The 27,758-nt window shown below is 43.2% G+C and overlaps 1 protein-coding gene across 5 annotated transcripts in view; it reads right to left on the bottom strand.

The window, feature by feature from the left end:
- The window catches only part of KIF13A (kinesin family member 13A), a 217,877-nt gene that overhangs the window by 128,549 nt on the left and 61,570 nt on the right, over nucleotides 1–27,758 (bottom strand). For all 5 annotated transcript variants that reach the window (XM_083187859.1, XM_083187862.1, XM_083187860.1 and 2 more), the window contains exon 3: nucleotides 19,137–19,149. In XM_083187859.1, the coding sequence (XP_083043985.1) occupies nucleotides 19,137–19,149 (13 nt within the window). The remainder of the gene's footprint in view (nucleotides 1–19,136; nucleotides 19,150–27,758) is intronic.

Here is a 27,758-nt window from a genome sequence, read left to right as displayed (position 1 = left end):
CGCATACCTTCACATGGCTTCCTGGTGCCTCGCTCCAATACCGATACCATGGGGAGTATATTCTAGATCAGAGATTTTGAAGAATGTTTATCGAAAGAGAGTCTGTAAAAATTAGACTTTTATTGAACTTTAATTGTTTAATGGTATAACCAGTTTTATTTCGACTAGAGAGTCCAATTGCAGGATCCCGGGATTGTGGTCTAAAAGGTTCAAGATTTTAATCACAGAATTCGAGCTTCCAATCCTGGGATTTCAAGATGAGTCAGCGCATGTGCATTTTTAATATATTTTTATACTGAAACTCAGGTGCTGCCAGCTGGCCCCGGCTGTGCTCAGTGTAACGTTAAATCAGAAGTCATGCTTTGCAGCCCCATGGCAGTCATACCAATGCTTAGGCCCTTCCTGGCTAACCTTGACACTCCTGCTGTTGTTGAACTACACATCCCAGCATGCTCTACATCAGGATTAGCATGGCCAAATAGCAAAACTGAAGCAAAGCATGCTGGGATGTGTAGTTCAACAACAGCTGGAGTGTCAAGGTTAGCCATCAAGGGGTCAGGCAGAAGAGGACTATCTATCACTCAGCCAGTGCGCCCAACACACCGGAATCGGTACATCTGTCAGACCAGATTTAGGTCTACAGTCATTAGCAAAGGCGTAACTACCATAGGTGCAGGGGGTGCAGCTGCTATGGGGCCCAGAGCTGAGAGGGGCCCACTTTGCCTGTCAAAGTATCATGTGCTGTATAAATTGTTCAGCTTTAGGTGATAAATAGGGGCCCTTACAAACTTTTGCTGTGGGGCCCACATGTATCTAGTTACGCCACTGGTCATTAGGTCGACTCCGGAAGGTCGACTGGCCCCAAGGTTGACAGGGTTAAAGGTTGACATGGGTCAAGGTCGACATGACTTAAGGTCGACATGGGCCAAGGTTGACATGGATTTAGGTCGACAGTCATTAGGTCGACATGAGTTTTTCACTGTTTTTTTACCCGTTTACAGTCGACATGGACACAGTTGGAGTTAAACCGCAGCCCCTCGCATCACTCGCTATGCTTCGGGCACACTATTTTATTCTCCCACCATGCCCTAGTGGATGGTAGGGCATGAAATAACGCCCGTCGGCACATGTCGGCTCAAAAAACAGTGAAAACCTCATGTCGACCTAATGACTGTCGACCTAAACACATGTCGACCTTGGCCCATGTCGACCTTAAGTCATGTCGACCTTGGCCCATGTCGACCTTTAACCCTGTTGACCTTGGGGCCAGTTGACCTTCCGGAGTCGACCTAATGACTGTCGACCTAAGTGTGGTCTGACAGATGACCGTTTCCCAAGACACCATGGGCGGTATTCAATGTGAATACCTGCGAGGTGCAGCGAATCCTTTTTTGGATTCGCTGCACATTCGCCACGTTCCGGAGCCGGCGGGCTCCGGTATTCAACGTGTCAGGGGCAGCGAGCCCCTGACTGGCGAATATGAGCTCCTGCGGCGATTGCCGCAGGGAGCCTCAGGACGGTGCCAGGCAGAGAGATGGTAGTCTCTCTGCCTAGCCCAGACCTTTGTGGGGGGTTAGGTGTGCTCCCCGGGTGCCAGGCAGCACAGGCTGCCCCCCCGGGGGTGCCAGCAGGCAAGCGTATATTCACTACACACGATCAAAATGATCGTGCAGTGAATATATGAATATGTAATGAGCGGCTCCGCTCTGGCGCCACCTGCTGGATGCTGTGTAAAAAAAAAATAAAAAATAAAAAATATTATTTTTAAAATTAAATATATATTCATGTGCTTACAGCACATGAATAAAAATAGCATGCCCCTCCTCAGAATAAAATTCCTGATTTTTTGACACCAATTGTAAAAAACAAAACACTTTATTTTAAAAGTTCACATTCCACTTCACCATAAAAAGATAGCGATTGCTACTCGGTGAATCATGGTGAAAAAAACCTAGAAATGTATTCGCCATGTGGTCATTGAATAGGGTGATTCACCGTTTTTGACAGAAATTCGCCAAACAGCACAAATTCGCCATAAAAACCTGGCGAATCAGGCTCATTAAATACCGCCCCATGTGTGACAGTCTGCTTGGTGGAGGTATAGTGTGTGTGTGTGTGGCTATCACTCAGTCTCTCTCATATCACAGAGGTAGCCAGCCCAGACAGCTGTGGAGATGAGCAAAAGGGGACAGTGACTCAGGGGCAGATTTATTAAGCTCCGTGAAGTGATAAAGTGTCTGCTTTTTATCACCGGACAATCAGCTCCTAACTGTGAAGTTACAGGTTGGTTTGAAAAATGCCAGGTAGGAGCTGATTGGCCAGTGATAACACTCAGACACTTTATCACTTCACCGAGCTTAATAAATCTACCCCTCTGTCAGATTCCTGGCCAGGGCACAAAGTCAGGACTCTGGTTTGGTAGCCATAATTACTGACTTGGGGGGAGAAGAAGGGAGTCCTGTTGCTGCCAGTGCCTGCCACTATGATGCTACCACACAGCCCGGGCCCAGTGTGAGTGACACAGTGCCTGGGCTCTGTTGCTGCTGCTCTGCCAAAGGCAAGCAAACAAGCCCTTGCCACCAAGAGCCAATAAGCTGCCTCCAGCCTGCCAGCGCAAATTTGCTGCCTGATCGGAGCCTGTCTGACAGTGACTCCTGATACTGTAATATGCTTCTCTATGTATCCACATTGTCTACTGATTGATACTGCCTGTACCAGCCTCAATAAAGTAATGAATCATACATTTTTCAAGATCACTGACCAAGCGCTTTTGGTACTTGTTTAGTTTCACGGCGGCCGATATATCGGCCGATGCGATTTTTTACCTGTTCATAACCCCACTATCCACTACGCATGAGGTTGATTTTATATAGTGTGGCGAGCGCAGTAATCCGCGTCCGCTCGCCACACTTCGGGCACGGTGGCATTTTTCTACTGTATTTTTGTTATTCTGTATATAATTATCAGTATTGGAGATACCCATAGAGTTCCCTATAGGCTGCATATTAGGGGTGCTCCAAAATATTCCTTAAATTAGTAATGACAATCAGAAATGTATAATGTATTAATAGATTGGAATTGGGCAATATTTATTTTTTTATTTACAGTTTCTTATATACAATAGTAGACAAAGAGAAAACAAACTGGGTAACAACAGACAGACTTTAGAGGTAGGAGAGCCCTGCTGCAAGCTTACAATCTATAGGGACATAGGAGGGAAACACAAGGACAGGCACCAGTAATAGCATCGCAGTCCCACCAAGTTAGAAGTCCAGAAGGGAAGCTATATAATACATAAGTGCCTCAGAGGGTTATGCGTGTAGAACTTAAATATGATAGGCTTGCCTGAAGAGGTGAGTTTTCAGGGAACGCTTAAAAGTTTGGAGGCTAGTGGAGAGTCTTATTGTGCGTGGAAGGTCATTCCATTGGGTGGGAGCAGCCTGATGTAAGTCCTGTAACAGTGAATGGGAGCTAGTGATCCATGCAGAAGAGAGACGCAGATCTTGTGCAGAGCGGAGAGAGCAAGTTGGGTGATATTTTGTGATAAGTAAAGAGATATATGCTGGTGCAGTATGGTTAATAGCTTTATATGTGAGTACAAGTGTTTTATGTAGAGCTGCCGAAATCGAATGAAATCATCCCAAAATCGCATAGTGTATGGGGGCCTTAACTCTAATGTTCTCTTCAGCAGCCCTACCCTCCAAGTGCCCTACCCAATAATTAATGAAAATCCATATGTTGATCATTATATATGTGGACTGTTTGACCACATTCACCATTTGATGGTCAACCTTTTGAACCTGACAACCATCTGATGTTGACCTACTGTCTGTCTGTCTGTCTGTCTGTCTGTCTGTCTATCTGGATATTACATGGTCCTACCCAATAGTACAACACCACCAACTAGTCTACTCTCAGTTTACTAATAAAGATAGAATGCTTCTGAGTCATCTCAAGTTTCTCTAGGTCATTACTGAGTACACAAACATAGGAGGATGCTAGATGCGGAAATAAAAGCAGAAGAATCGGTCTTTATCCCAAATGCGGTCATCCATATGTATCCCATTAGTTATTTAATAAGTTTCTTATATAGAGCAGTATATTCCGTTGCACTTTACAATAAGAAAAAGTAATAGTATGGAACAATAAAAGACAAACAAAGGTAAATAGGCACTAATACAGAAATATAGATGCTACAGTACCTATTGCAAAGTGGTCCACCAGATTGGAAAGGTTCTTGGTGGGCTATACAATATGGTCACACAGCAATGTTGGCCAGGAGTTGTCAGAAAGATGTGACAGTGAAAAAAAATTAAATTACGGTAGGATAGTTTATAAAAAAGTCACTCAAAGCATGTATAGCCTCATTTATTAATGCAGTATGCATGAAAAATGAAGCCTAGTAATACAAAGAAAATCCAGGTTTATGACCCGGGAATAATATGGTGCATTCTCAGCCATCAATCTTTGCATGTGTAAGCTACGGGAGAACTGTGTGTAAAGAAGCCCGTAGGCCTCTACAGGCAGTGCCTTCTACTCATGGTGTTAGTTATTGTGTCACAACGGATTGTTGTGGATCCACTGGGGGCGTGGATTCTGACACGGATGCCAATGGTGGAGAAAGAACTGCTGGTCGAATATACTGGCGTCTCATAGGAGTCTCCAGGGAGTTTGGCTATACTCCTAATCAGAGGCGCGGAGTCTAACTGAGTGGCGGTTTTCACCAGAACCCCCGCAAGGGGATTTGGACTTAGCTGCGTCCACCCAGCAGGTCGCGGCCCTCCAATCAGGAGCCTCCATGGAGATTAGGACGCTTGCTGGAACAGATGGATATAGCTGTACTCAGGAGACGCTTGAAATAATAATAGAACTTAGGAGACACTTGAAACGTGAACTGAACTCAGAAGGCACTCGGAGGGTTAACAGAACTCAGGAGACACTCGGAGGGTTAACAGAACTCAGGAGACACTTGGAAGATAAACAGAACTCAGGAGGCACTTGAAAGGATAACGAGATGCTTCTGATTGCGAACAGGACTCAGAGAGACCTGGAGCTGTGTACACTCTCACTGGCTGTCAGCAGGACACTGAGCAGAAAGCAGAAGTAGCAGCAGCATTGGAGAATAGGGGGACCAGCCTTTTATTCCTCCAGGCAGTGATGTCACAGGCCCAACCTCCAATCAGAGGTTATATCAGACCCTGCCCCCTTCTGCCTAATGCCACAAGCAAGATGGCGGCGCCCGTCCCAGGAGCCGACCGCGGGAACAGCCGGACCCCCAGAGGACATACCCCTGTCCCTGCCAGTGACACCAAGTCGGGGAAGCGCAGAGTGACGGGTGTAGCACCGCCAGGAGTACAGCGCCCGTGCAGGTGAGTAATGCACGCAGCGCAATGCTCTGCAGAACTGGCGGCGGCCGGGGGACCTGACATATTGGATACAAGCTGCAGTAAGTTTTGCTTGGGGATTGTGGCAAACCTAACAAAACTGTTTTAGGAGGTCTGACCACATTTTATTGTTAGTAAATCCTGCCCTGAAGGAGGTTATTAATGCACAATATCATTTTGATCTTAAAGAGTGAACACTCATACAGAAATACTTCAGGCTGTTATTCACCTCCCCGCCATCAGTCCCACTTCTTGACCATGGTCCTATCATTTCACCTGCAGGAGTCTTAAGGTGGCCATACAACAGTGTCACACGCCGGGTACTGTACTCATCCGTCCGTGTCCACCGCCGGCTGGCGTGTGTTGGCCTCCATGTCAGGTGAGGCGGCAGGCAGAGGTCCAGCAGTGTTGGAGGGCAGCATGGGAATCTGCAGCGTGGTCCCGCTCTAGGCTATAGATGCCGGGAGACCAGCGCCGCCATCTTACTTGAGGGCAAACAGGGGATTGGGCTAGGTCAGGTATTCTCACCTGTTTCACTGTGACAGCCAATGGCAGCCACCCTCTATGCATATAGGGGATCTGCCTAGGTAGCTCAGTGCAAAAAGTCTTCTGTGCTGTGCACTTCCTGGCTCATTGTGCCCTTGCTATTTCCCGCTGTGTCCGTCAGCTTGCTATTGGCCATAGACCCCATCGCTTCCTTCCAGTCACGCTGGTCACCAGCTTCTCTCTGGTACTCTTGGGTGCTACCTCCTGGATTCCTAAACTCTGGTCCCGCTCCTGGAACTTTCAAGAATCAATTTCCAGCATCCTCAGGTCTCAGCCATTCCTCATAATTCTTTCAGTCACCGGATCCACTATTGTTGCCAGCTCTCCACTTCTTTATCAGGACATTCCTCATCATTGTAATCTGGACATTCCTCCTCATTGTTATCTGGATATTCCTCATCATTGTAATCTGGAATTCCTCCTCATTGTTATCTGGATATTCCTTATCATTGTAATCTGGAATTCCTCCTCATTGTTATCTGGATATTCCTCATTATTGTTATCTGGACATTTATCCTTGCTATTTACTATTATTTTGCCTGTCTTTTTCTCAAAGAAGTATTTGAGTCCCTGTATGACATCATTTATTAAACCCGCTCGTTTTAACCCTACTGCTGCTGCCTCGTCTCCAGTCCCTGAACACCACACGACCCCATCACAACCTTTAACCGTGACACAACAGAATAATTTCAGGTTCAAATGTACAATTTAGACGGCTCATACGATGCATTGTCTGTTTTTGCGCAGATTGGGAGGTGTTTTGGTACGATAAGGATCCAATGCAAAAATTTGTAAAAGCATTAAAAAAAATTCACTTGGCGCTCAAAGGCATAAATTGCCTGGAAAAAAAATATGTAAATTTGTTGCAGTGTTAAGGGGGTGTACACATGGCAGGCAGGCAAAGCAATTTTGCTTAAGCCGATTTTAGCGATGCCAATTGGCGATTTTGACTAAGTCCATGGGCAATTTGGACTGTCTGTGTACTGGTGCTCGAGATTCCGATGTCAGTATATTGACCAACGGAATCCCGACTGTTGGGCCATCATACAACTGCCGTTTTCCTCTTGCTTACTGTAACTTGGTTAACACAAAGCAAATTTGATTTTCAAAAAGAAGCAGCACATATTGTGAAAGCAATAAAAATGGCTTTGACTAATCACATAGTTTAGAAAGAATTCTGGAAGGCTTGTGGCACAGCTTGACTATTGAGTCTGGCAGCAGAAATATGAGTCAGAACAGACAGATTATAAAATAGAGAGGATAGAGCAGGAGATGGTGAGGTAGCCACAGGGAGATGCTTTAGGAAATTCATGGTTAAATGCCTTCTGTTGAATGGAGCTATAAAAAGCACAAATATGAGAATGGCATAGCAGAGAGCATTCCAAGCACAACAGCTTAGAGTCCATTCATTCCCTTATTATATATAGTATTTATGTCTCACAATACTCAGCACTCCATTAACCTGTTTGGGCTTGCATGGTTCAATCAAACAGGATAAAGAGTATGCACTAAACACATTTTACAGTCCATCTATAAATATTAATATCTAAATTGCCTAGAGCACTCGTTCTGTATTGTGTGTCGCCCATTCCAGCATTTCCATTTACAAATCATATTCTCAGCATCTCACACAATTTTGTATAGTCAATGATGGACACCTCGGGGTATATTAGAAATTGAGCCGTTGCCCATAGCAACCTATCATATTCAGGCTATTATCATTCAAGTTAAATGAGAAGTAGAAATTGATTGGTTTCTATGGGCAATAGCTTCACTTCTAAAAACCCACACTTTAGTAACTATACCCCTAATAGTGCATTGCATATAGCTTGGCAAATAACTGAATGCAAAAAGAAAAAAAAAAACATAAAACGCAGACAATATAGTTATCAGATAGCCAAAAACACAACACAATGGGCCAGATTCTCTAAGCTTCAAAAGTGATAAAATCCAGAGTGATAAACAGCCAGCCAATCAGCTCCGACCTGCCATGTCACAGACTGTGTTTGAAAAATGTCAGGTAGGAGCTGATTGGCTGGCTGTTTATCACTCTCTAGTTTATCACTTTTGAAGCTTAGATAATCTGGCCCTATGACTCTAAATTAAATAATGGCCAAGGGGATTGATGTTACAGCAGGCATGTCCAAACTGTGGCCCTAACGCTGTTGTGAAACTATACATACCAGCATGCCTTGCCATAGCATTCCCTCATAGCAAAACTATGGCAAGGCATGCTGGGATGTGTAGTTTCACAGCTAGAGGGCCATAGTTTGGACATGCCTGTGTTACAGGTAGGAGTCTTACGCACAGGAAAACTATTATTTATTAACAGTTTCTTATACAGCACAGCACGTTCCGTTCCATTTTCATTTTTTAATAAAACTATTAATACAGATTAATTTTTTTGTGCGTGTAAGGGGAGGTGGGGATTATTTAACTTTTATGCTCCCAAATATCAGAAGTTTATATAACAAGCATGACAGAGCGCTGTCCTCAGATTATCCTAACAGCAGGGGAATAGGATCTTACTAGTACGTTTTTAACTTCCTATACTTTTCTTGGTGGTGCCACCTGTGCTGAGCACGGTACATCGAGGCTCAGGTTAATAGCTTGGGGTGACCGACTGTATCTTGTGAAGCACACATTATATTGTAAGTTTAATTCCTTGCATGGATGTCAAACACAGGTCAGGAGCAGTGAGATGTAGTGCTAAGTAATCATTCTCATTTTAAACTAAAGAGCCCACTAAGTTTTCCTAGAATGTCTGAATAAAATGTAAAAAAAAGCATAAAAATCAGATACCAGGAAGCTGATGGAACAGCGCCTCTCAGTGCCAGTGCGCATCGACGCTCATCACCCAGCCATACACACTAGGAGGTTTTGAGCTGAAAGCAGCTCGAACGGCAAAGAGCAGTATTCAATGCGGCCGGTGATGGGGTTAAACGGCGGGGGATCACCGAAAAAATGTGACCATCGCCGTTTAACCCCCGCACCAGCCACTCACACTATTCTACGTTCCGGTGGAATCCTTGCTGTCATATGTGAAACTTGCCAAAGTCGTTCGCTCCCGGTGTTTGCGCATGCGCAAAAACCAAACATCAGGGATGAGTCGAATTCGGACCCTAGTTAATGGGTTTGAATCAGCCCTTAAATTCATACCATGAGCCCGTAGACAAAACAGTGGTTGGTGCCACCCTCCACTGGCATTCACTACCAACACTGCTCACCCAGCAGCACTCAGTCACACTTATCCCCACATTCTTTTTTAACACCCAAGCTGCTCCAAACACATACATCCCCCCAAAACACACACACACACACACCACCCCTGCTTCACTGCCAAAATAATAGCAAAACCTTGACTCTTAATCAGGGATGCCAATCCCGGGATCGGGATCGGCAAGATCCCGGGATTTAGGGCATTTTTGACCGGGATTTGAATCTCGGAATTGGAGGCTCCAATCCCGGGATTACGGGATCGAAATGCGCATGTGCATTTGATCCCTTTCTCTCGTGTAGCACTGAACGGGCCGGGAGGAGACGGGCAGACACGTGTACGAGCAGACACAACGGCGTGGGAACACTATGTGGTCACGCAGCGTGACCTCTAACATCACGCTGCGCTGCCTGGCAACAAGCTTGTGTGGCTGTGCAGCGTGATGTGAGTGATCACATCATGCTGTGCAGCCACACACTGCCTCCCACGCGCCGCATCTGCTCGGACATTGAGTTACCCACCACCTTGAGTCCCTGGCCAGCCGAGTCACCTCGCCTCCTCCACGGCAGGCCACCGCACGCTGTCGCACAGCTCCTCCACCGCATGGTTGGAGGCAATATATTTTTGTCATTGGGCATATCAGGAGGCCAATCCCGGGAATCCCGGGATTGACAATTTTTCAATCCCAAATCCCGGGATTGAAAAAATGGCCTGGGATTGGCCTCCCTACTCTCAATGTACTTGGAGACAGGCCATTCAATCATGTTCAGAATCCAAACCGCTCACATAAAAATATTCTCAGCTACAAGTTCCCTGGCTAACTGTATCATTTTATTCCAAAAGGGTACCAATATGGGGGAGTACTACCATATATATACACTTTACCAACATGCATCAGGAAGGTATGGAATCCTTTTACTGAAAATATTAGGACATCTCTATCACCTAATGATGACTTTATATTGTATCATAATGTCTAATAATGACAGAAACACTAACAAAGTCATATAAATAATGTAAAGAGAGTGTAGTGGGATCCCTTGGCTGTTGTCCATAAAAGGGGTCAGACAACTTGTAATCAGCTTTCTCCTGGAGAGCTACAATGTTTCAGTGCAGGAGAGTCTGTGGTGAATGTGGTAACTGAAGAGATCAGGGGTAAAGCTATTCATTTTTTCCCATACCTGTAAGGTAGGAGTAACGGTAGAATGTTCAAGTTAGGGATATTTTAATTCTATTTACTGCTCCTTTATTAAAACCCATTATTTAGTAGGATGAACCCATACAGTCAGCAATTCTGTTTAAGCTTGTTGGCAAGTAAAACCGTTAGAAGCTTAAGACAACTGCTAAGATTTTTCCTATACAAAAAATAATCATGATGTAATCTAGGTCTTCTGCCAAACCAAACAAAATCTCTAACCACCCTCTGAAGGTCTATAAAGGATGGCATAATCGAGGAAGGGATATTCTGAAGATCATAAAAGACTATAGAAACATCTTTGGGTTATTGAGTCTCCATATACAGAAGAAGTTTTTGGGTTGCCACCTTCATGGGTTGCTACTAATCTTGCTCAACAAAGGTTCAAAGGTTCTTAAACAGACCACTGACAACCCTCATCAGTTGTATACCCAGACAATGGATGTTAGCTGGATGCCATTTCAAAGCAAATGCCATTTTCTAGTAACAGAAAATAGACACTTGGGTGTTTAAATTTAGTACAATGGAGTTTGAGTAATTGAACTTAAAACTTAATAAAAGTTTTAAAATATTTTATATTGTGAGTAACTGGATATTTACTTTGTGTGCTGGTGATAATGCATGTATAATGCATGTATTTGAACAGATGTGTGTGGTGTTGCTGCCCATGCATCTGCATCTCAGCATGCGTCTTGTGGGATATCAGGGGTGTGCATACATTGAAGACCCACAGGAGCGACTGAGCGCTAAATGCTGCATAAGGCGGACCACATCCAATGCCAATACCAGGCCATATGTGTGGTCCAAAAATGTGTAAGACCAGATAAGAGTTCATCTAAATGTGATCAGGACTGTCTGCATACATTCATCTTCCAGCTACACCAGTGGTTCCCACACTATGGCACCTTGATAGCTCAGTTGAATTAGGTCAGCTAAAAGAAGACACTAACAGACTACAGTAATGTTAAGTACACCTGAGCTACAAATAGTTATATGCAAGATACTGATAACGATAATATATATATATACACACACACAACACAAACCTTACATATAGTTTTGTGTATACGCTCAATATCGTTAACAATGCATGCTCCTGCCCCTCTGTCACCTGTGCACACAGCTCAATGTTGACTACATTGCCAACGACTGAAAGTAGGAGCGGGGGGCAGGTGACGTCACAGAAAGGTATCTCTGGATATGGTCAGTATTATGTTCAGGAATGTGAATTAAACCTGGCCTGAGGAAATATTTATTCATGTAATGAAGTGTGATTATGAATTGTAGTATAGGTTCTGACAACAGGTGGTGCAGTACAGTCACCCAGGAACACAATGTAGAGATGGTAAGTCAGAGCTGACCACTGTGGTGCGAATTTGCTTGGCTATCGATTATCAATGAAGCAATGGACATGCGAAAGGATCGTAGCATGCACAATAGGGTGACCAACTCATCCCTTTAATCTGGGACACATATTAATTACACAGGTTCTGTGGCAGTTTAAAACCAGGTGAAATGGAGTCTTGAGGTGTGGCAGTTTAAAACCAGGTGAAAGCCAGCCACAGAACCTGTGTAATTAATATGTGTCCCGGATTAAAGGGATGAGTTGGTCACCCTAATGCACAAGGCCAATCAGCAATGAAAATCAGCAAATTTTTTATTCACAATCCCCTTGCAAATTGACAGAGAGCTGGTGTTTTTGGGTGGTAATCTTCAGTTTTCTGGGAGTGTCTGAAAAAATTCAGGCATGTCCCGATGTTTTCAGGGAGGGCACCTGACGTCAGCTCTGTCCTCGATCATCCTGTTTTGATCACAGACTTGTAGAAAGATCAAGGTCAGGTCTGATCGCATGGCTCTGCAAATTCCAACAGCAGCAATCAGCTCTGAATAACCCCCATAACTTGAACAGTAGATTGACCAGGCTTATTCTTGGTTAGTACTGTGAACCAGGAACTGGAGATACTCTTTAGTAGAATGAGAACTATAGGATTGGACTGAAATCGGGAAACTGGATTGGATTCTGCCAATTCTTTACTTGGAGCAGAACCAGTATCCAACTGGAACGAACTGTGCATCTTGTGGGAATGCCTGCACATGTATAAATACAGGTCAGGTGTCAGAAGGGCAGAAGTAAGGACACTGCATCTTTCTGTAACAGGTTACGGTTTGGAAATAATCAGTAAACACAGGTTAGATTCTCCCAATGAGGACAGGGTAAACAGCAGCAGCAATGCGGCAGGATGGTAGAACTGCGCTGTTTCAGGATACACACTACTATGGCAAGTAGTACAGGAGCTCAGAGCAGCTTAACTCAGTGGGAACTGAGATTAGACATAGCACTGACATTTTGGAGGGGTCAATTCTGTGGATTTATGCATCTGGGTGTGCTGGGACTGGCTGGACCAAGTCAGGTGGTACAGGCTGGGTCAGGCTAGTCTGTGATTGGCTGGATTGCGATCAGCTGACTAGAACTATCACGGAAGCACCCAGGACCCGGAGAGCAATAAGGCCTAGTGCTGCCAAAAATCTACTGGCATATTGGAGCTTGCACAGCCGACAGATGTGTGGAAACTTGCAATGGATGTGGAACCTGGTACGGTTAGTAATCTAGTGGCAGGGGAGACCAAAGTGGTCAGTGTCAATGCATGTCATTCGCCTGGGAGTACAGCAGGAATCAGTGAGAAAATCACTCATTCAGCAAATCATCTATTGTGTACCAGCATAAAATAGTGAAACTAATTAATAATAATACTTTACATCTGTAAAAATAAAAAGGAGCATCATAAGAATGAAACGCTCATCGTAAGAATCGTATAAATACTAAACTTAAATATATTCAACTGACATTTGCTTTTTATTATATTTTCTCTTCAATTACGAGACTTAAGGTGCCCATACACTGCTGCAATGTCTCGCAGCATTGTTCAGACACCTGATACCCCTGCAAGCCGTCGGGACCTTCCCGGAAGCAGGGACGCATGCGATCCGTTGCCATTGCATGCATCCCTGCTTCAGGCCAGCCCCAGAATGGTCCGGTCCGACCACCTAGTCGGATCCGATGCGCACGGGACCACGCATCGGACTCGACTGCATGTCAGGGAGAGGCGATTTGGTCCGATTTAACAGGCCGATTGGTTGCAATCGTCCGAAATCGGACCAAATCGCCTCAGTGTATGGGTACCTTGAGGCTGGTTTCACACACTCCGGCTCCTGCCGGACGGTGAAATCCCGCACGCCCAGGGAGCCGTGCCGCACACATTAGTTGTGAATGGACACTATTGTGTCCATTCACACGGGACGGCCACGGCCCGGCCGCACGGTTGCAGCCGGATCCCGCCACTGGAAGGGATGGCTGCCGGGCTGTGGTCATCCCCTCCATGATAAACAGCCAGCCAATCAGCTCCTAACTGCCATGTCACAGGCTGGGTTTGAAAAATAACAGGTAGGAGCTGATTGGCTGGCTGTTTATCACTCTCCATTTTATCACTTTTGAAGCTTGATACATCTGGCCCTTAAAAGTTGCAACACAGTATAAAAAGGCAAGTAAATTAATTCTTTATTGATGTAACATGTATTTTCCAGGCCCAACTGGTTTGATCGAGATGGTCATTAGTTGTGGTTCCCTTATAAGTATTGTGTAATTATATGTTAAATTTAGGGTTGCCATTACGTATTACAAGCTCAATGTGCAGTATTCAATGCCGATGCGAGCGGCCGGCGAGGAGGTTAAACTGCGAGGATCACAGAAAACCAGTGATCCTCGCAGTTTAACCCCCGCGCCGGCCGCTCGCACTATGCAACGTTCCGGGGGAATCCTCGCAGTCACAGAACGGCGAGGATTCCCCTAAACTGCGAGAGCCGAGGCTAGTGCAGCAAACTCGCTGTAATTAGCCTCGGCTCTCGCAGTTTTTGGAGGCACATTCGCAAATTCCCCCTCGCACAAAAAACGGAGCGAGGGGGAATTTGCGAATGAGGGGGGTCAGTTGAATACTGACAGGGTGAGCGGTGACTGCGAGTCACCGCTCGCCCACGGCATTGAATATATGCCATTGTGTGTGCGTATCTATATCTATCTATCTATTGCCTACCTGACCCTCTCCTTCAGGGAGAAAATGCTCTGTACCTGGGCTTCCCTGGTAATGTATGATTGCCATCACCTGTGGTGAAACACCTTTCTTATCAATTACATAGCTCCACACAGGTGCTGGCAATCATACATTACCAGGGAAGTCCATACATATGTGTGTTTATGTGTGACAAGGAATCACATACACTGGACACAGATGCAGTCTGAGTTCTTATGTGTAGCTGGCAACAGTATTCCAGAATGGTTCATAGGGTTACAGTACAGCAGCATATACAGGTGTCAGCAGCACAGTTCACCAAACTGCTTATAGATAAAAATGGCTCTACCATAGCCCGCACCCCAGCCTATCACATGTAGGCTCTTCCACCATCAGGAGCCATTACCCACTGCCCTGAACATAGATTTAACCAAAAGCCACAGGTGCTAATAATCAGCCAGAACCTGATCACCTCTTTGGGAACAGCTGGACCAGATCTAAGCATCCTGCTGCTGCTGCCGCTCTAATACCTGGTCCAGATAGTTCACATTCACTTCATGTGTGTATATATATATATATATATATATATATGAGAGTAAGAGAGTATAACCCTCTACTAATAATACAGGTTGAGTATCCGGTATCCGGACATCCTTTATCCGAATTATTCCAAAAACCGTGGTTTTTGGAATCAGTCGAATTTTTTTTTTATTTTTTTTTTTAACCCCCTAACCCTCTTTTCATACTTACCAAGTCCCCGGGCATCCACAGCAGGCCTCCGGCATCTTCTCCAGGGTCTCCAGCGGTCCCAGGAATGCATTGCGCGAGTGTGCGCGTGCGCCGGTGACGTCACCGGTGCGCACGCACACTCGCGCAATGCATTCCTGGGACCGCTGGAGACCAGGAGAAGATGCCGGAGGCCTGCTGTGGACGCCCGGGGACTGCGCGGACGCCGAGGGACGCCCGGGGACCATCAGGGGACAGGTAAGTATGGCTGCAAAAAAATATTCTAAAAACCGGAAAATTCCCCTATCCGAAATGCTCGCGGTCCCGAGCATTTCGGATAGGGGATACTCAACCTGTAATATAATTTATGTAGTGACTGCAATGTCAAATGTTCCTTTACCATTTTATATGTTATGAGGGTACTCTTTACCTAGAAGGGCGCCCATCGTGACCATCGCGAGCCACCGAGCCCGAAGCGTGGCGAGGGGACGCGGACACCTTCACAGGTATACGCGTCCCCTGGCGGGCTTCACAGCTGTCCGCGTCCGCTCGCCACACTTTCTGTCCTCAACTCCACGCCGACGTGGATAGTGGGGGTATGAAAAGGTCGTAGGACGCGTACCGCCACCCCTCGCGGGCTCGCTGCGCTCACCACGCTTCGGGTTGACGTTGATCGTGGGGTGTCGTGGGGGGCCATTTCACACTTCAGGGTGCCTATTTGGCCTCTGTGGGCCATTTAACATTGTTCCCTATGGAAAATTAGGTCAATTGGGACATTTAACATTGTTCCCTATGGGACCGACGCAATTTTTTTTTCATCACTATGCCCACGATCAAAATCGTGGGCGCCCTTCTAGGTAAAGAGTACCGTTATCAGTTATTAAAGGTTACACATATTGCATGACCATGCTGATGCTCCTACTGTAATTTAGTTCAGGGTTGCCTACCTGACCCTCTCCTTCAGGGATTAAATGGTCTGTTCCTGGACTTCCCTGGTAATGTATGATTGCCAGCACCTGTGGGCAACTAGGTAATTGATAAGAAAGGCATTTCACCACAGGTGATGGCAATCATACATTACACAGGGAAGTCCAGGAACAGAGCATTTTCTCCCTGAAGGAGAGGGCCAGGTAGGCAACCCTGGTTTAGTTTTATATCTTGAGGTAATAAATTTAAATCGTTTGAAAAATCCACAGTTAACTCTAAAACATCAGATTAGCACACACACACACGTGCTCTCCGTCTACACCAAACGGTCAAAATTGTAAAGCGCAATGGAATATGCTGTGCTATATAAGAAACTGTTAATAAATAAATAAAATGTTGACAAAAATTCAACATGTTTCTCACATTTGTGAGTATGTGGACCGCTTCATTCGCCATGTTTTTAGCAACTTCACCATTCCCAATCGGAGTCCACATGGGGGGGGGGGGGGGGGGGGCAGGAAAATATGTGTAAGTAGACTATACAAAAAGCATCCAGCTCATAATATAGGTCACACACACACACACATGCTCTCCGGAAGGATAAAATGTCTGCTGTCCCTGCCCAAGTCCCTAATAGAGAAGCAGCTGCTGGAAGAATCTGGATCATCCCACGAAATTCCAGACGGATTTAAGTAAATATGTGCTTCACACCCTCACAAACCGGCAATAGTTTTCTGCTTCTCTAGGTGATGGTTTAGTGGCTCATATTTAAAATAGAGAAGTTATAACAAAGCATGCTTTCTAATCAAAGTAAAAGCAAACAGAAGCAATACTTGCATACAGCTTAGGGCTTCCTGCAGAGTTGGACATATTATGCCCATATGCGGACACATTGTGCATCACAAGATACAAGCAAGTAGTTGCTCAGAATGGCCAACATAACTACATGGCTGAGGTCAGTGAAGCTGCACTTTAAATTGCCTCAGTTTTTACAATGTTCCCACCAATGCCCCCATTAGACGTCTGCAGGCTGTCCATCAGACTGCGGCGAACACAGCACTGCGACCGGAGCCACAGCACTACTGCAAAACGCATGTGCCGTGTGGCTCAGGAAATAGCGACTGAAGCTGGATTGCATCTGGGGACTGAATCAGGCCCTATGTCAGGCACAGGTGACACAGATTTCCCATTTTTGTTTCTGAAAGATGCATTCCCTGTTAAGCTGGGTGCGCACACAATCTGTTTAATCTGTCTGGCGGGAGGAAATATCTGGAAATGTATAGGAGCATATGATAATTAACCATTTGCTCCCAAACATTTGGGGTGAGATTTAATAGGATGAGAGATTCAGAAAGTGAGAGATTTTGTGAGAAATCTCCAGTTTTTTTTAAAGCGGCAATCATTTACACTGCAAAACCAGTTTGATTTCACAGTGTAAATGATTGCCGCTTTAAAAAAACTGGAGATTTCTATTAAATCTCACCCTTGAAAGGAGAGAATAGCCATTCAGACAAATTTGATTCAGCAAATGTATTAGAACAATCATTTCAATCCATTTTCCAGCATTTAGGGTTGATGGTCATTTGCTACAGTACATTACCTGGTTTTAGTTCCCACCAGACAGATTGGACAGATAAATATTTGTGTGTGTACCCAGCTTTAGGAATTAAAACAATTTAAGGCCCATACACACTGGGCAATTTTGAGCTGAATGTCGCTCAAAACAGCAAGTTTGAGCGGCTTTCAGCTCAAAGCCACCCAGTGTGTACGGGCCGGTGGTGAACGGTGAGTGATTATGCACACTTCCGCATCATTTATTTATAAATAAAATTATAATAATAATAATACCCGGGAAAGCCGCTCATCTGCTGGTATTACCAGCAGATGAGCAGCTTTGAGGAAGGCTTTGCATACACACTGAGCGGCTTTCCCCCAGAGATGATCGTTTAGTGGTTGACCTAATGTATGTTGACATTCATAGTTTCAACCGAGCAACCGTATCCTGGGGAGAGGGCCTTGCTCATTACAGTTTACAATCTACAGAGAATATGGATGTACAGAATGGGAGAAGAGGGCACAGACTAGAGGTGGTAAGATAGCAGGAGTCCTGTGCACATGTACTGTACAGAAATGTATTTATTTACAGTTTCTTATATGGCGCATCAGATTCCGTTGCGCTTTACAATGGTAGACAGTGATAGAACAAACAGGATAACAACAGGCTTGGAGGTAAGAAGGCCCTGCCAATAAAATGAAATTCAAGATCCTCTTTTGCATTAATACTTTTGCCTTTTTAAATCTCATGACCAGAACCAATGGAAAACGCAAATATGTATGCTACATAAATATACCCCAGGGTGTTTATTTGTATCTCTCATGATAGCCCTATTCAACTGGCCCAAAAGAGAGTTCATCCTTCAACAACACATACTTGCCAAGTGAAAGTTGGCTTGATAATTCTCAGATTTACATTTTATTTAGTGCTACTGTGTTTACATTGTATTTAATAAGAGGAAGTCCTACAGTACTTGGAGGCATTGCGGACTGAAGCTATAGATCTAAATTCAGTATTCTATAACTAGATGCTCTGTCATTTTCTCTAAAGGTGCATACACACTGTACAATTTTTTTTGACCAATTTGGTTGGAAGACATTTCCATTGAACCCAGTGTCCTGGACGAAAGATGTTGACGAAAGATATTGACGACAGACGAAAGATCTAGCTACAGTTTATAGGCTCTTTTTGAAAAAGATTCAAATTGAGCTGCATGCACAGTTGACGAACAATCTTGATGAACAACTGGCGGGTATGCGCATCATCATTCGTCGTTCGTTTGTTGTCAATATCTTTTGTTAACATCTTTCATCCAGGACACTGGGTTCAATGGAAATGTCTTTCAACCAAATTGATCAAAAAAATTGTACAGTGTGTATGCACCTTAAGAATGTTTCAGGGTTTTGTTACTTGTATTTGAGACTGATTTAAAATACATTATATTTGGTTTCACATGTGAAAGTCGGTGTCTTACAAGTGAGTTTCAAGAAACAACAGCATAATAGAACACAAAATATCTTACCTTTGGTGGTTTTCTACAGCAGAGAATTAATGATTCAAAAATGAACATGCAACGATTCATTGAAGACATCCATTGAGGGGAAAAAAGAAAAGCCACAATCAATACAGGTACCGAGAATATACAGTATATGTTTTAAATCACAGCCACAAGCCCAAGAACATATACAGTTAATTTACTTATGGTATAAATGGATAACAGTTGTTACGTCTACACCAAACGGTCAAAATTGTAAAGCGCAATGGAATATGCTGTGCTATATAAGAAACTGTTAATAAATAAATAAAATGTTGACAAAAATTCAACATGTTTCTCACATTTGTGAGTATGTGGACCGCTTCATTCGCCATGTTTTTAGCAACTTCACCATTCCCAATCGGAGTCCACATGGATGGTAAAGTGTGAAAAAATAATAAAAAATAAACTCATGTCAAACGGTTCACGTGTCGACCATTACCATATTGACCTTTTGTCGATGTCGATCTTGTGTATGTTGACCATATGGTGTAGACCTACTGACTGTTGACCTAGACAATGTGGACTCATTGAGCAAATACTGTTAATTTTCATACAATGAGGTAAATCTAAAAGCTGCTAATTTCTGAGATTGTGGGGCGGGAAGTAATGTAGTGTGAGACAGGTGGCCGCGCTGGTTTTTTGTTTATAGGGCATTCATTTACAAGGCATGGTTTTGTGGGATTCCCCACATGTCTACGATACCATACCAGGGGAAAAAAAGGGAATTGGAATAGAAATTCATTTTGTTTGATACATAGGTGTTTATGACACGATACAAGTGCACAAGTGATAAAGCAGGCTCACATAAGGCTGTAGCCACTCACTGCAATTTACTTCTAAGCATCATCTCCTGCACGTTTGAATGAAACCAGCAAAGCCCTCTACACACTAGACGACTCGGAAGGGCCCTTTTGAGAGATATCTTTTAAAAAAATGTCTAGTACGTACACTCAATACTGTTAACAATGGCTATGTAGCCAACAACCTACATATTCAGCAGCCGAGGGTGAAGGCACTGAGCGATAACAGATATCGTTCAGCGTGTACACAATAACTAGTTGACCAGCGGCACCACCGAAATAGTTTACCTATATCTGCGGTGCCCCTAGTTGTGTAGTGTGTATGGAGCTTAACTCTTGCCCTAGCAAAACCCAAGTAAGAAGGCAGTAGAAAACGTCTAATAAAGCCAGATATACCATGAAGAAGTCAAGTGAATTACATTAATGTTTGCATGTTATATTCACCCAGCAGATATATAGACATACAATAAACCGTTTATATTGTATATCTGTACATAACTGATGTGAAATCTCCCTACCTTTAGTATCTGAGAATCAGAATTTGTAAATTGCTAAAACTCCTGCTGTATTTGCAAGTAGTTTTGAATTGCAAATGACACTGCATTAAATCAGTACCTTCTAACGACACTCATTCTGTACACAACATATGTAGCCAAGAAACGACATACAGTATGTAGGTGCTGAATAACCAGCCAATTAAATAAGGTTTCATTTAGCTAGATGGAGGCTCTGGGTTCAGGTATTATACACTCAGGACATGAAATGTTCACTAACAAAAATGAGCAGAATAAAGAGACTTGTAATAAAAATCACGGCATATAAAACAATTTACAAATGTGCAGCCAAAAATTGTTTTGGAAATTAATTTAGAAAGAGATAATGTGAAAGCATGAATTAATCATCTATTAAATAGATCCGTTTGTGTTAAGCCCCTTTCCATCACGGCAACGCTACTATGCAGCAGTGACAAAGAACTGTGCTACTCTGCTTGCAAAACTAAAGTGGCTATTCCAATTGCTGACAGGCTGAGAGAGCGCTCAGCCAATCACAGGCTGCCCATTCATTGTATGGGCTTTTTTTTTTTCAGTGCTGACAGCTCCCGGCTTCCCCCGCCCGGCTCTATGACACTGCCGCCTGTGTCCCCCGCAGCGTCCGCACTACTAGCGGCGTGTGTCCCCCCCTACCCGGACGGAGCATGACAGCTCCCTGCTCTGGCTCCCCCTGCCGCCCCCCTCCCTCGCCGGCGTCTCCCGCCCCCCTCCCTCGCCGGCGTCCTCAGAGTCCCCACGGCTGCACATAAGATTTATCTTATGTGCAGTCGGTCCGACGTCCCGACTCTGACCCGATGCACACGGGACCGCGCATCGGGTCGGACCGGGTGTCAAAACCTGCGATTTGGTCCGATTTCACTGCCCGATCCATCTGGATCGGGTGAAATCGGGGCCAAATCGCATAGTGTATGGCGGCCTTAAGAGGTTCCATCTGTACCAGGCACTTTTATCACTTCTCCTCCCTTATCATTGCTTCATATATCTACCCCACATTTAGTAAAATCTCTGTCTACATAGTAGGAAGTTACTTGGTTAACACTACAACACAATGAAACTACATTTCTAAGATTTTGCTGCAATTTTTGGAAAAATTTATTTATCAGTAATTTAAAATAATCCTATGATGACATTTGTTCCAATAAAAATATATTCAGAAAACATTATTAAAAAAATAAAGGAGTTGATTAATCAAGCAGTGAAAAAAGAGTGGAGAAGTGGACCAGTGGTAGACCAAGTTGCCTATAGCAACTAATCAACATATACTGTACCTATGATTTATAGAATGAACTCGATATAGGTTACCTCTCCACTCTTTCTATATCTTTAATTATCAAAAAAAGTGTAATTTATTTTTATACACTTTTGATATGGAATTGCTAGCGACTTCTTCACCTGTCTGAATTCGTACGGCACCCTGCCACACTTTACGGCGGCAGGCTCCTGCACACCATTAACAATCCCCCCATCGTATGTACATGCAGCTCAGTCTTGACTATCTAGTCAATGACTGCATCTACGGAGCGGGGGCAGGTGATGACCGATATTGTTACTGATTTTGCTCAGTGTATATGCACTATATCGTGACTCCAGCAGAACCACTGATATAGTTAACAATATCAACGGTGCCGAAGAATGCCCAGTGTGTACCCAGCTTTAATAATATACACGATACCTGTTGATGATGAAACATAGGTCGGGGTGTATGCTCAATATCCCCCTTGTTGTCTGTACATCCAGCTCAATCTGACAAAATCGCCAATGATTGCATTTACGGAGCAGGGGGTGGGCAATGTCACTCAGCTATATTAGTGTTTATGCGCTATATCATTCTCACGAATAACTATATTGGCGTCCGCCGGAATCGGTAAATGTGTACCCAGCACAGACTCAATATAAAAAAAAAAATGACTTGGCAAGATCATGATAGTGATAAGTCACCCTCTGTTAGTGGTTGATTGCTGCATTAGGTTATGGGCAATTCAACAAAAAGTGGACATGGGTCATGAAAAAAAAAGTTGGGATATTCAAAATATGAATACCCCAGTGCATCAGTCATAGTCTTTAGTATTTAAAAAAAATTGGTTGGTAACAGTGTGTCACGTGACATGCTGCCATTTTGTCTTATTTCAGTAATGGTTACAGACACTGATTGTGACACTGATTAACTATTGCTGTTTTCTAAAAACAAGGGTAAGAAACTTAGATTATTGAAGTAAATAACACAAGTTGAGGACATGTACTGTAAGAAAGTATATGTTGATAATCAGTATTTCATGTGGTTTTGTGTTAGTGAAAGAGTTACATGTGGCACATATTAAGTGTTACATCCGTTACGTTTTTTTTTTTGTTGTTTTTTTTTGTATTTTCTTTCTATATTTTAGTTAAAAAGATGCATAGGTACTTATGTAGTAACTGGGCTGCCGATTTTGAAATCGGGTCCATCGCATCGCATCGCACCCGACCATATCGCATGCGATGCGATGCGATGCGATGGACCCGATTTTTCCATAGGATTCAATGTTAAAATGGACTCTGTCCATTTTAACATAGAATTCAATGGGAAAAGGGGTCCTTTTCATACCCCTACTATCCAAGTGGGCATGGAGTTGGATATAAACCTGTGGCGAGCGTAGCGAGCCACCGAGCCCGAAGCGTGGCGAGCGTAGCGAGCCCCGCGAGGGGACACAGAATACCGTCCCCTCGCGGGGCTCGCTTCGCTCGCCACGCTTCGGGCTCGGTGGCTCGCTACGCTCGCCACAGGTTTATATCCAACTCCATGCCCACTTGGATAGTAGGGGTATGAAAAGGACCCCTTTTTCCCATTGAATTCCATGTTAAAATGGACTCAGTCCATTTTAACATTGAATCCTATGGAAAAATCGGGTCATCGCATCGCATCGAATCGCATGGTCGTATGCGATGCGATGCGATATCGCATCGCATCTGATTGTATGCCTTAACTTAAGGCATACAATCAAAAAATCGGCAGCCCAGATACTACATAAGTACCGATGCATAAATGCATGATATTTACCAGATCTCTAATGGTTTATGAGAGGATTAAAAATTCCTTTGACATTTGTTCACAACTTATTACCTTTGGCAGTTCTGTACTGTAACCTATGTAGCATGCTTAGCGTAACGGACGTAACATAGTTTATGTTACATGTGTTACATTAACAACATATGCCTGTTAGCTGTTATTACAAGTCAGCTTGCTTATCCCAGAAGGTTAATATGCAAGAGAGAAATACAAAGAAGGAAACCTGCATGACACCTGCAGAAAGAATGAGAAAATACAGAGCCAGACTGAACACAGAAAAGGCTGCAGAAATAAAGAAAAAAATGCAGAAAATGAAAAAAAAGGAGGTTAGAATGGGCTCGTGCAAGAAGGTGAGCAGAAGCAGTCAAATCAATGACAGAACAGAATGACAGGACAGAAACAGAATGTCAGAAATGTGAAAACGCAAAAGAGAAGGTGTTAGTAATCAGGCATTAATTGACAAGAGTCCCTCAAAATCACTTGTATCACCACAATCCTTCCATTATTAGCTGCTTAACAAAAACAGTAAAAGCCTCAAACAGTACATGTGAAGGACACTCTGCAGGTGTCATAGCTTCCTTCTTTTATTTCTCTCTTGCATATTAAAACCACATGAAATACTGATTATCAACATATAGTTTCTTACAGTAAATGTCCTCAACTTGTGTTATATACTACAATAATTCAAGTTTCTTACCCTTGTTTTCCGAAAACCACAATAGGTAATCAGTGGTCACAATCAGTGTCTCCCTGACAACCATTACTGAAATAAGACAAAATGGCAGCATGTCATGTGACACACTGTTACCAACTGATTTTTTTAAAATGACTATAGACTAGCACTATAAACTATGGGGGGTATGCAATCCAGGATCACGGCTCTTGATCCCTCCCGACAGCCGTGATCCTGGCCTGTTTTCTGATTCAATCGCGACAATCCACAGCCGATATCGGCAGAACATGCCCAACAGCTTTTAAAGTCGGGCTCATTCTGCCATGAACCCTCTTCAATTCTATCGGTAAAGACAGCATTGAATAAGGCCCCTCTGCTAATTCCCCTGTCAGAAATAGCGGCGGACGATTGCATACCCCCCTATGACTGATGGACTGGGAAATTCATATTTTGAATAGCCCCAATTTTTTTTTTTCATGACCCATGTTCACTTTTTTTGTGGGACTGTCACTGATATAAATCAGAAAGGAGAGTTCTGTGTTTGGGTAATGCATCCAGCCAGTGGGTGGTTATGGCCAAAACAAGATGATGAGATCTAGTACCCATCTGCAAACATTGTTAAAAAGGTAAATGACCCTGTACCAGTTAATGCAAGGGGCCTTTTTTCATTTCCTGATTAATGTATTTTCTGGTTACATCCGTGATGATTTTCTGGTTACATCCGTTACGAATACATTCCTTTAAATATTGTCAAGATAATAAGAAAATCTTTCCTGAAAATTTTACTAAAACAATCTGTGTGGTGTATGCTTTATTGTTAAAAAGCATGGAATAAATATTTGTTGTCATTTCAGAGAAATCAGACATGTATTTTATTTCAGAAATTACATGTCCTATCCTGGTTACATCTGTTACATTTAAACAATTGATTTATAGCAGACAACAATAGTATTTTTATTCACCAGCAGTAGATACAATTGTGGTAAAATTTGCTTCTTTGTGTGCATTTAAAATTTGTAGCAGTCTAGATATTTACCACAAATATTGTATCTGAGAGTTACATCCATTATGTTGGAAATGCTCATATACAGAACAAAAATGTATACAAAAGGATAACATTAAAAGCATTTTTATTTTTATACCATTGCAAACTTTTCATACGAAAAGTTTTATTGTTCCTCAGTGAGAAAAACAAAATAGCAATCTAGTAAATATGATACCTTTTAATGGCTAACAAAAATAAATGTTGTTAAAATGCAAGCTTTCGAGACTTCTTAGGTCTCTTCCTCAGGCATGGTATAACAAGGTGTGTGAAGGATACCATGCCTGAGGAAGAGACCTAAGAAGTCTCGAAAGCTTGCATTTTAACAACATTTATTTTTGTTAGCCATTAAAAGGTATCATATTTACTAGATTGCTATTTTGTTTTTCTCACTGAGGAACAATAAAACTTTTCTTATCAACTGGCTAACACGGTACCAAACTTTTTTCTTTAAACTTTTCATACAAGATGATAAATTTATCTTCAACTTGTGTTATTTTTTAATATAGAATTTGTTCCTGCATGTTTATTTAAATGAAATATTTCCTTATTTTTTAACAGTTATGTAATATATAGTGTAAGAAATAAGAGCGCTACTAAGTACTTGTTTCAGCTATCCTGTTACACAAATCTTACTGATAGGACCACTGCCAGTTTATCTCCATAGTTGCGTAAGGTCAATCTTGTAGTTGAATTCTTAAATATTTCCAGTGCCTGTTGTAGTGGTAGGAACACGGAAAACATTATTTTATTGGCAATAATGTTGATTTTTAAAATGAAAAGTGTACAGTGTGATCAGTAATTCTGCAGGTGATGTTCTACTTATTTTCTACATAATAATCTGCTTTGTGGTGTACCATTCCTGGCATGCACATGCAGTGTTACTACTATTGTGGGCAAACACCACCCCTCCAACAGCTCCCACTACAGTAGGGAATGGGACTGACCTTACTCTGAGGACCGCTTTTTCGCTGGGAAGGGGCAAGTATATCCAGTGGAGAAGGGGGCAGGACAGAGCAGATGACATGGTGGGACAGAGGGGGGGGGGGATGGATAGTACAGCACTAGCACATTTGTAAGTTTATGTAGTTATGACACTGTGAACTTGTGGAAATGTATTTTTAATGCACTTAATTTTTGTGATTCACCTCGTTTTAGGATATTTTTATCTAGGAAATGATATGTTAAGAATTGAGGATTAGCAAAGTTATAGGGACATATTCAATTGTGTGATGATCTTTGAAAAATCCCACAGCTGCAGGGTTTTTCCTTAATCAACTGAAGGCGAGGGTTCCTTACACTGTGCTCACCCGATACCCTGCGGACCTTCCCAGGTGGCAAGGATGCATGCGATCCATCACAATTTGTTGTGATAGATCTCATGCGTCCCTACTTCCCGCCATGAGGGAGGTCCCAGGTCGGATGGCCAGCAGACCACCATCTCTTGTCTGATGCGCACGGGACCGCGCATCGGACCTGAGGGGACATCAAACTGACCCATTTTGGGCCGATTTGACGACCCGATTCGTCGGGCTCAGTGTATGGGCACCTTGAGAAAATAAGTTGGGGTGATTTCCATAAAAAACCCCAGAGCAAGTCTGATTTTTCCTATTATTATTATTATTATTATTAGGGTAACAACTTGCTCTGGAACCCCTGCAGAACCCCACCTAATGACAAGTCAAGTACTTAGGGCCCAATTCAGAACTGCTCACTGGGCTGTGAGTGTTCGGAACCCAGCGAGCAGGTTAATGCCACCCCGTTGAACGCATGCCCCCCAGCCCCGGCCCCAAGGCTGCAAACAGCTGTGGATGTACATATATATGGTGTCCATGTCAACGTAATATACGGATAAGGGAAGCTCGACCTGTATGAAGGTTAGTTTAGGGGTTTGGGAATGAAGTACCACCCACATGTCAGTCATTATCCCACCTTCTTAAACAGACATAAATCCTCAAAACATGTCCTCTTGGGAAAGGGTTGAGGTTCTGATTTTAATGTTAATGACTATGGTTATTAGTTTAAAGGCGCACAGATAGAAATATACTGTAGATAATCTTAATGCACTACAAACCATTACCACATTAATATAGATCTATAGTCCAACCTCTATATGTACCTACAGTCAGCAATTTACACATTATTTTATACATGTTCTTTAACCCTTTGAGTGCCAAGTGAATTTGTCACAATGGGTGTGAAAATTGGCAAGCAAACATTTTAATTCATCATAATGACCTGTAATGGTTAGCTCATATAGGAAATATATATATTTTTTTATGCAACATTTTTTATTTGAATTTATATAACAAACGTGAGCGACACTGGCATTTTTTGTGGATATTTGTTGGAACTCAAAGGGTTAAATTACCAACCCAAATAGGCAAGAAACACAGCATTACTTGCTTGCTTAAACGCAGCAATGAGAAAAGACTGCCAAAAAGCTGAACACTCCAAACCTGCTATTAAATGCATGTTGCACAAAACAATGCATCCTC

Source organism: Crinia signifera, chromosome 5 (assembly GCF_055691185.1).
Source record: "Crinia signifera chromosome 5, ASM5569118v1, whole genome shotgun sequence".
NCBI lineage: Eukaryota > Metazoa > Chordata > Amphibia > Anura > Myobatrachidae > Crinia > Crinia signifera.
Note: the sequence above shows the minus strand (reverse complement) of the source record. Positions and strands in the feature narration are given on the sequence as shown.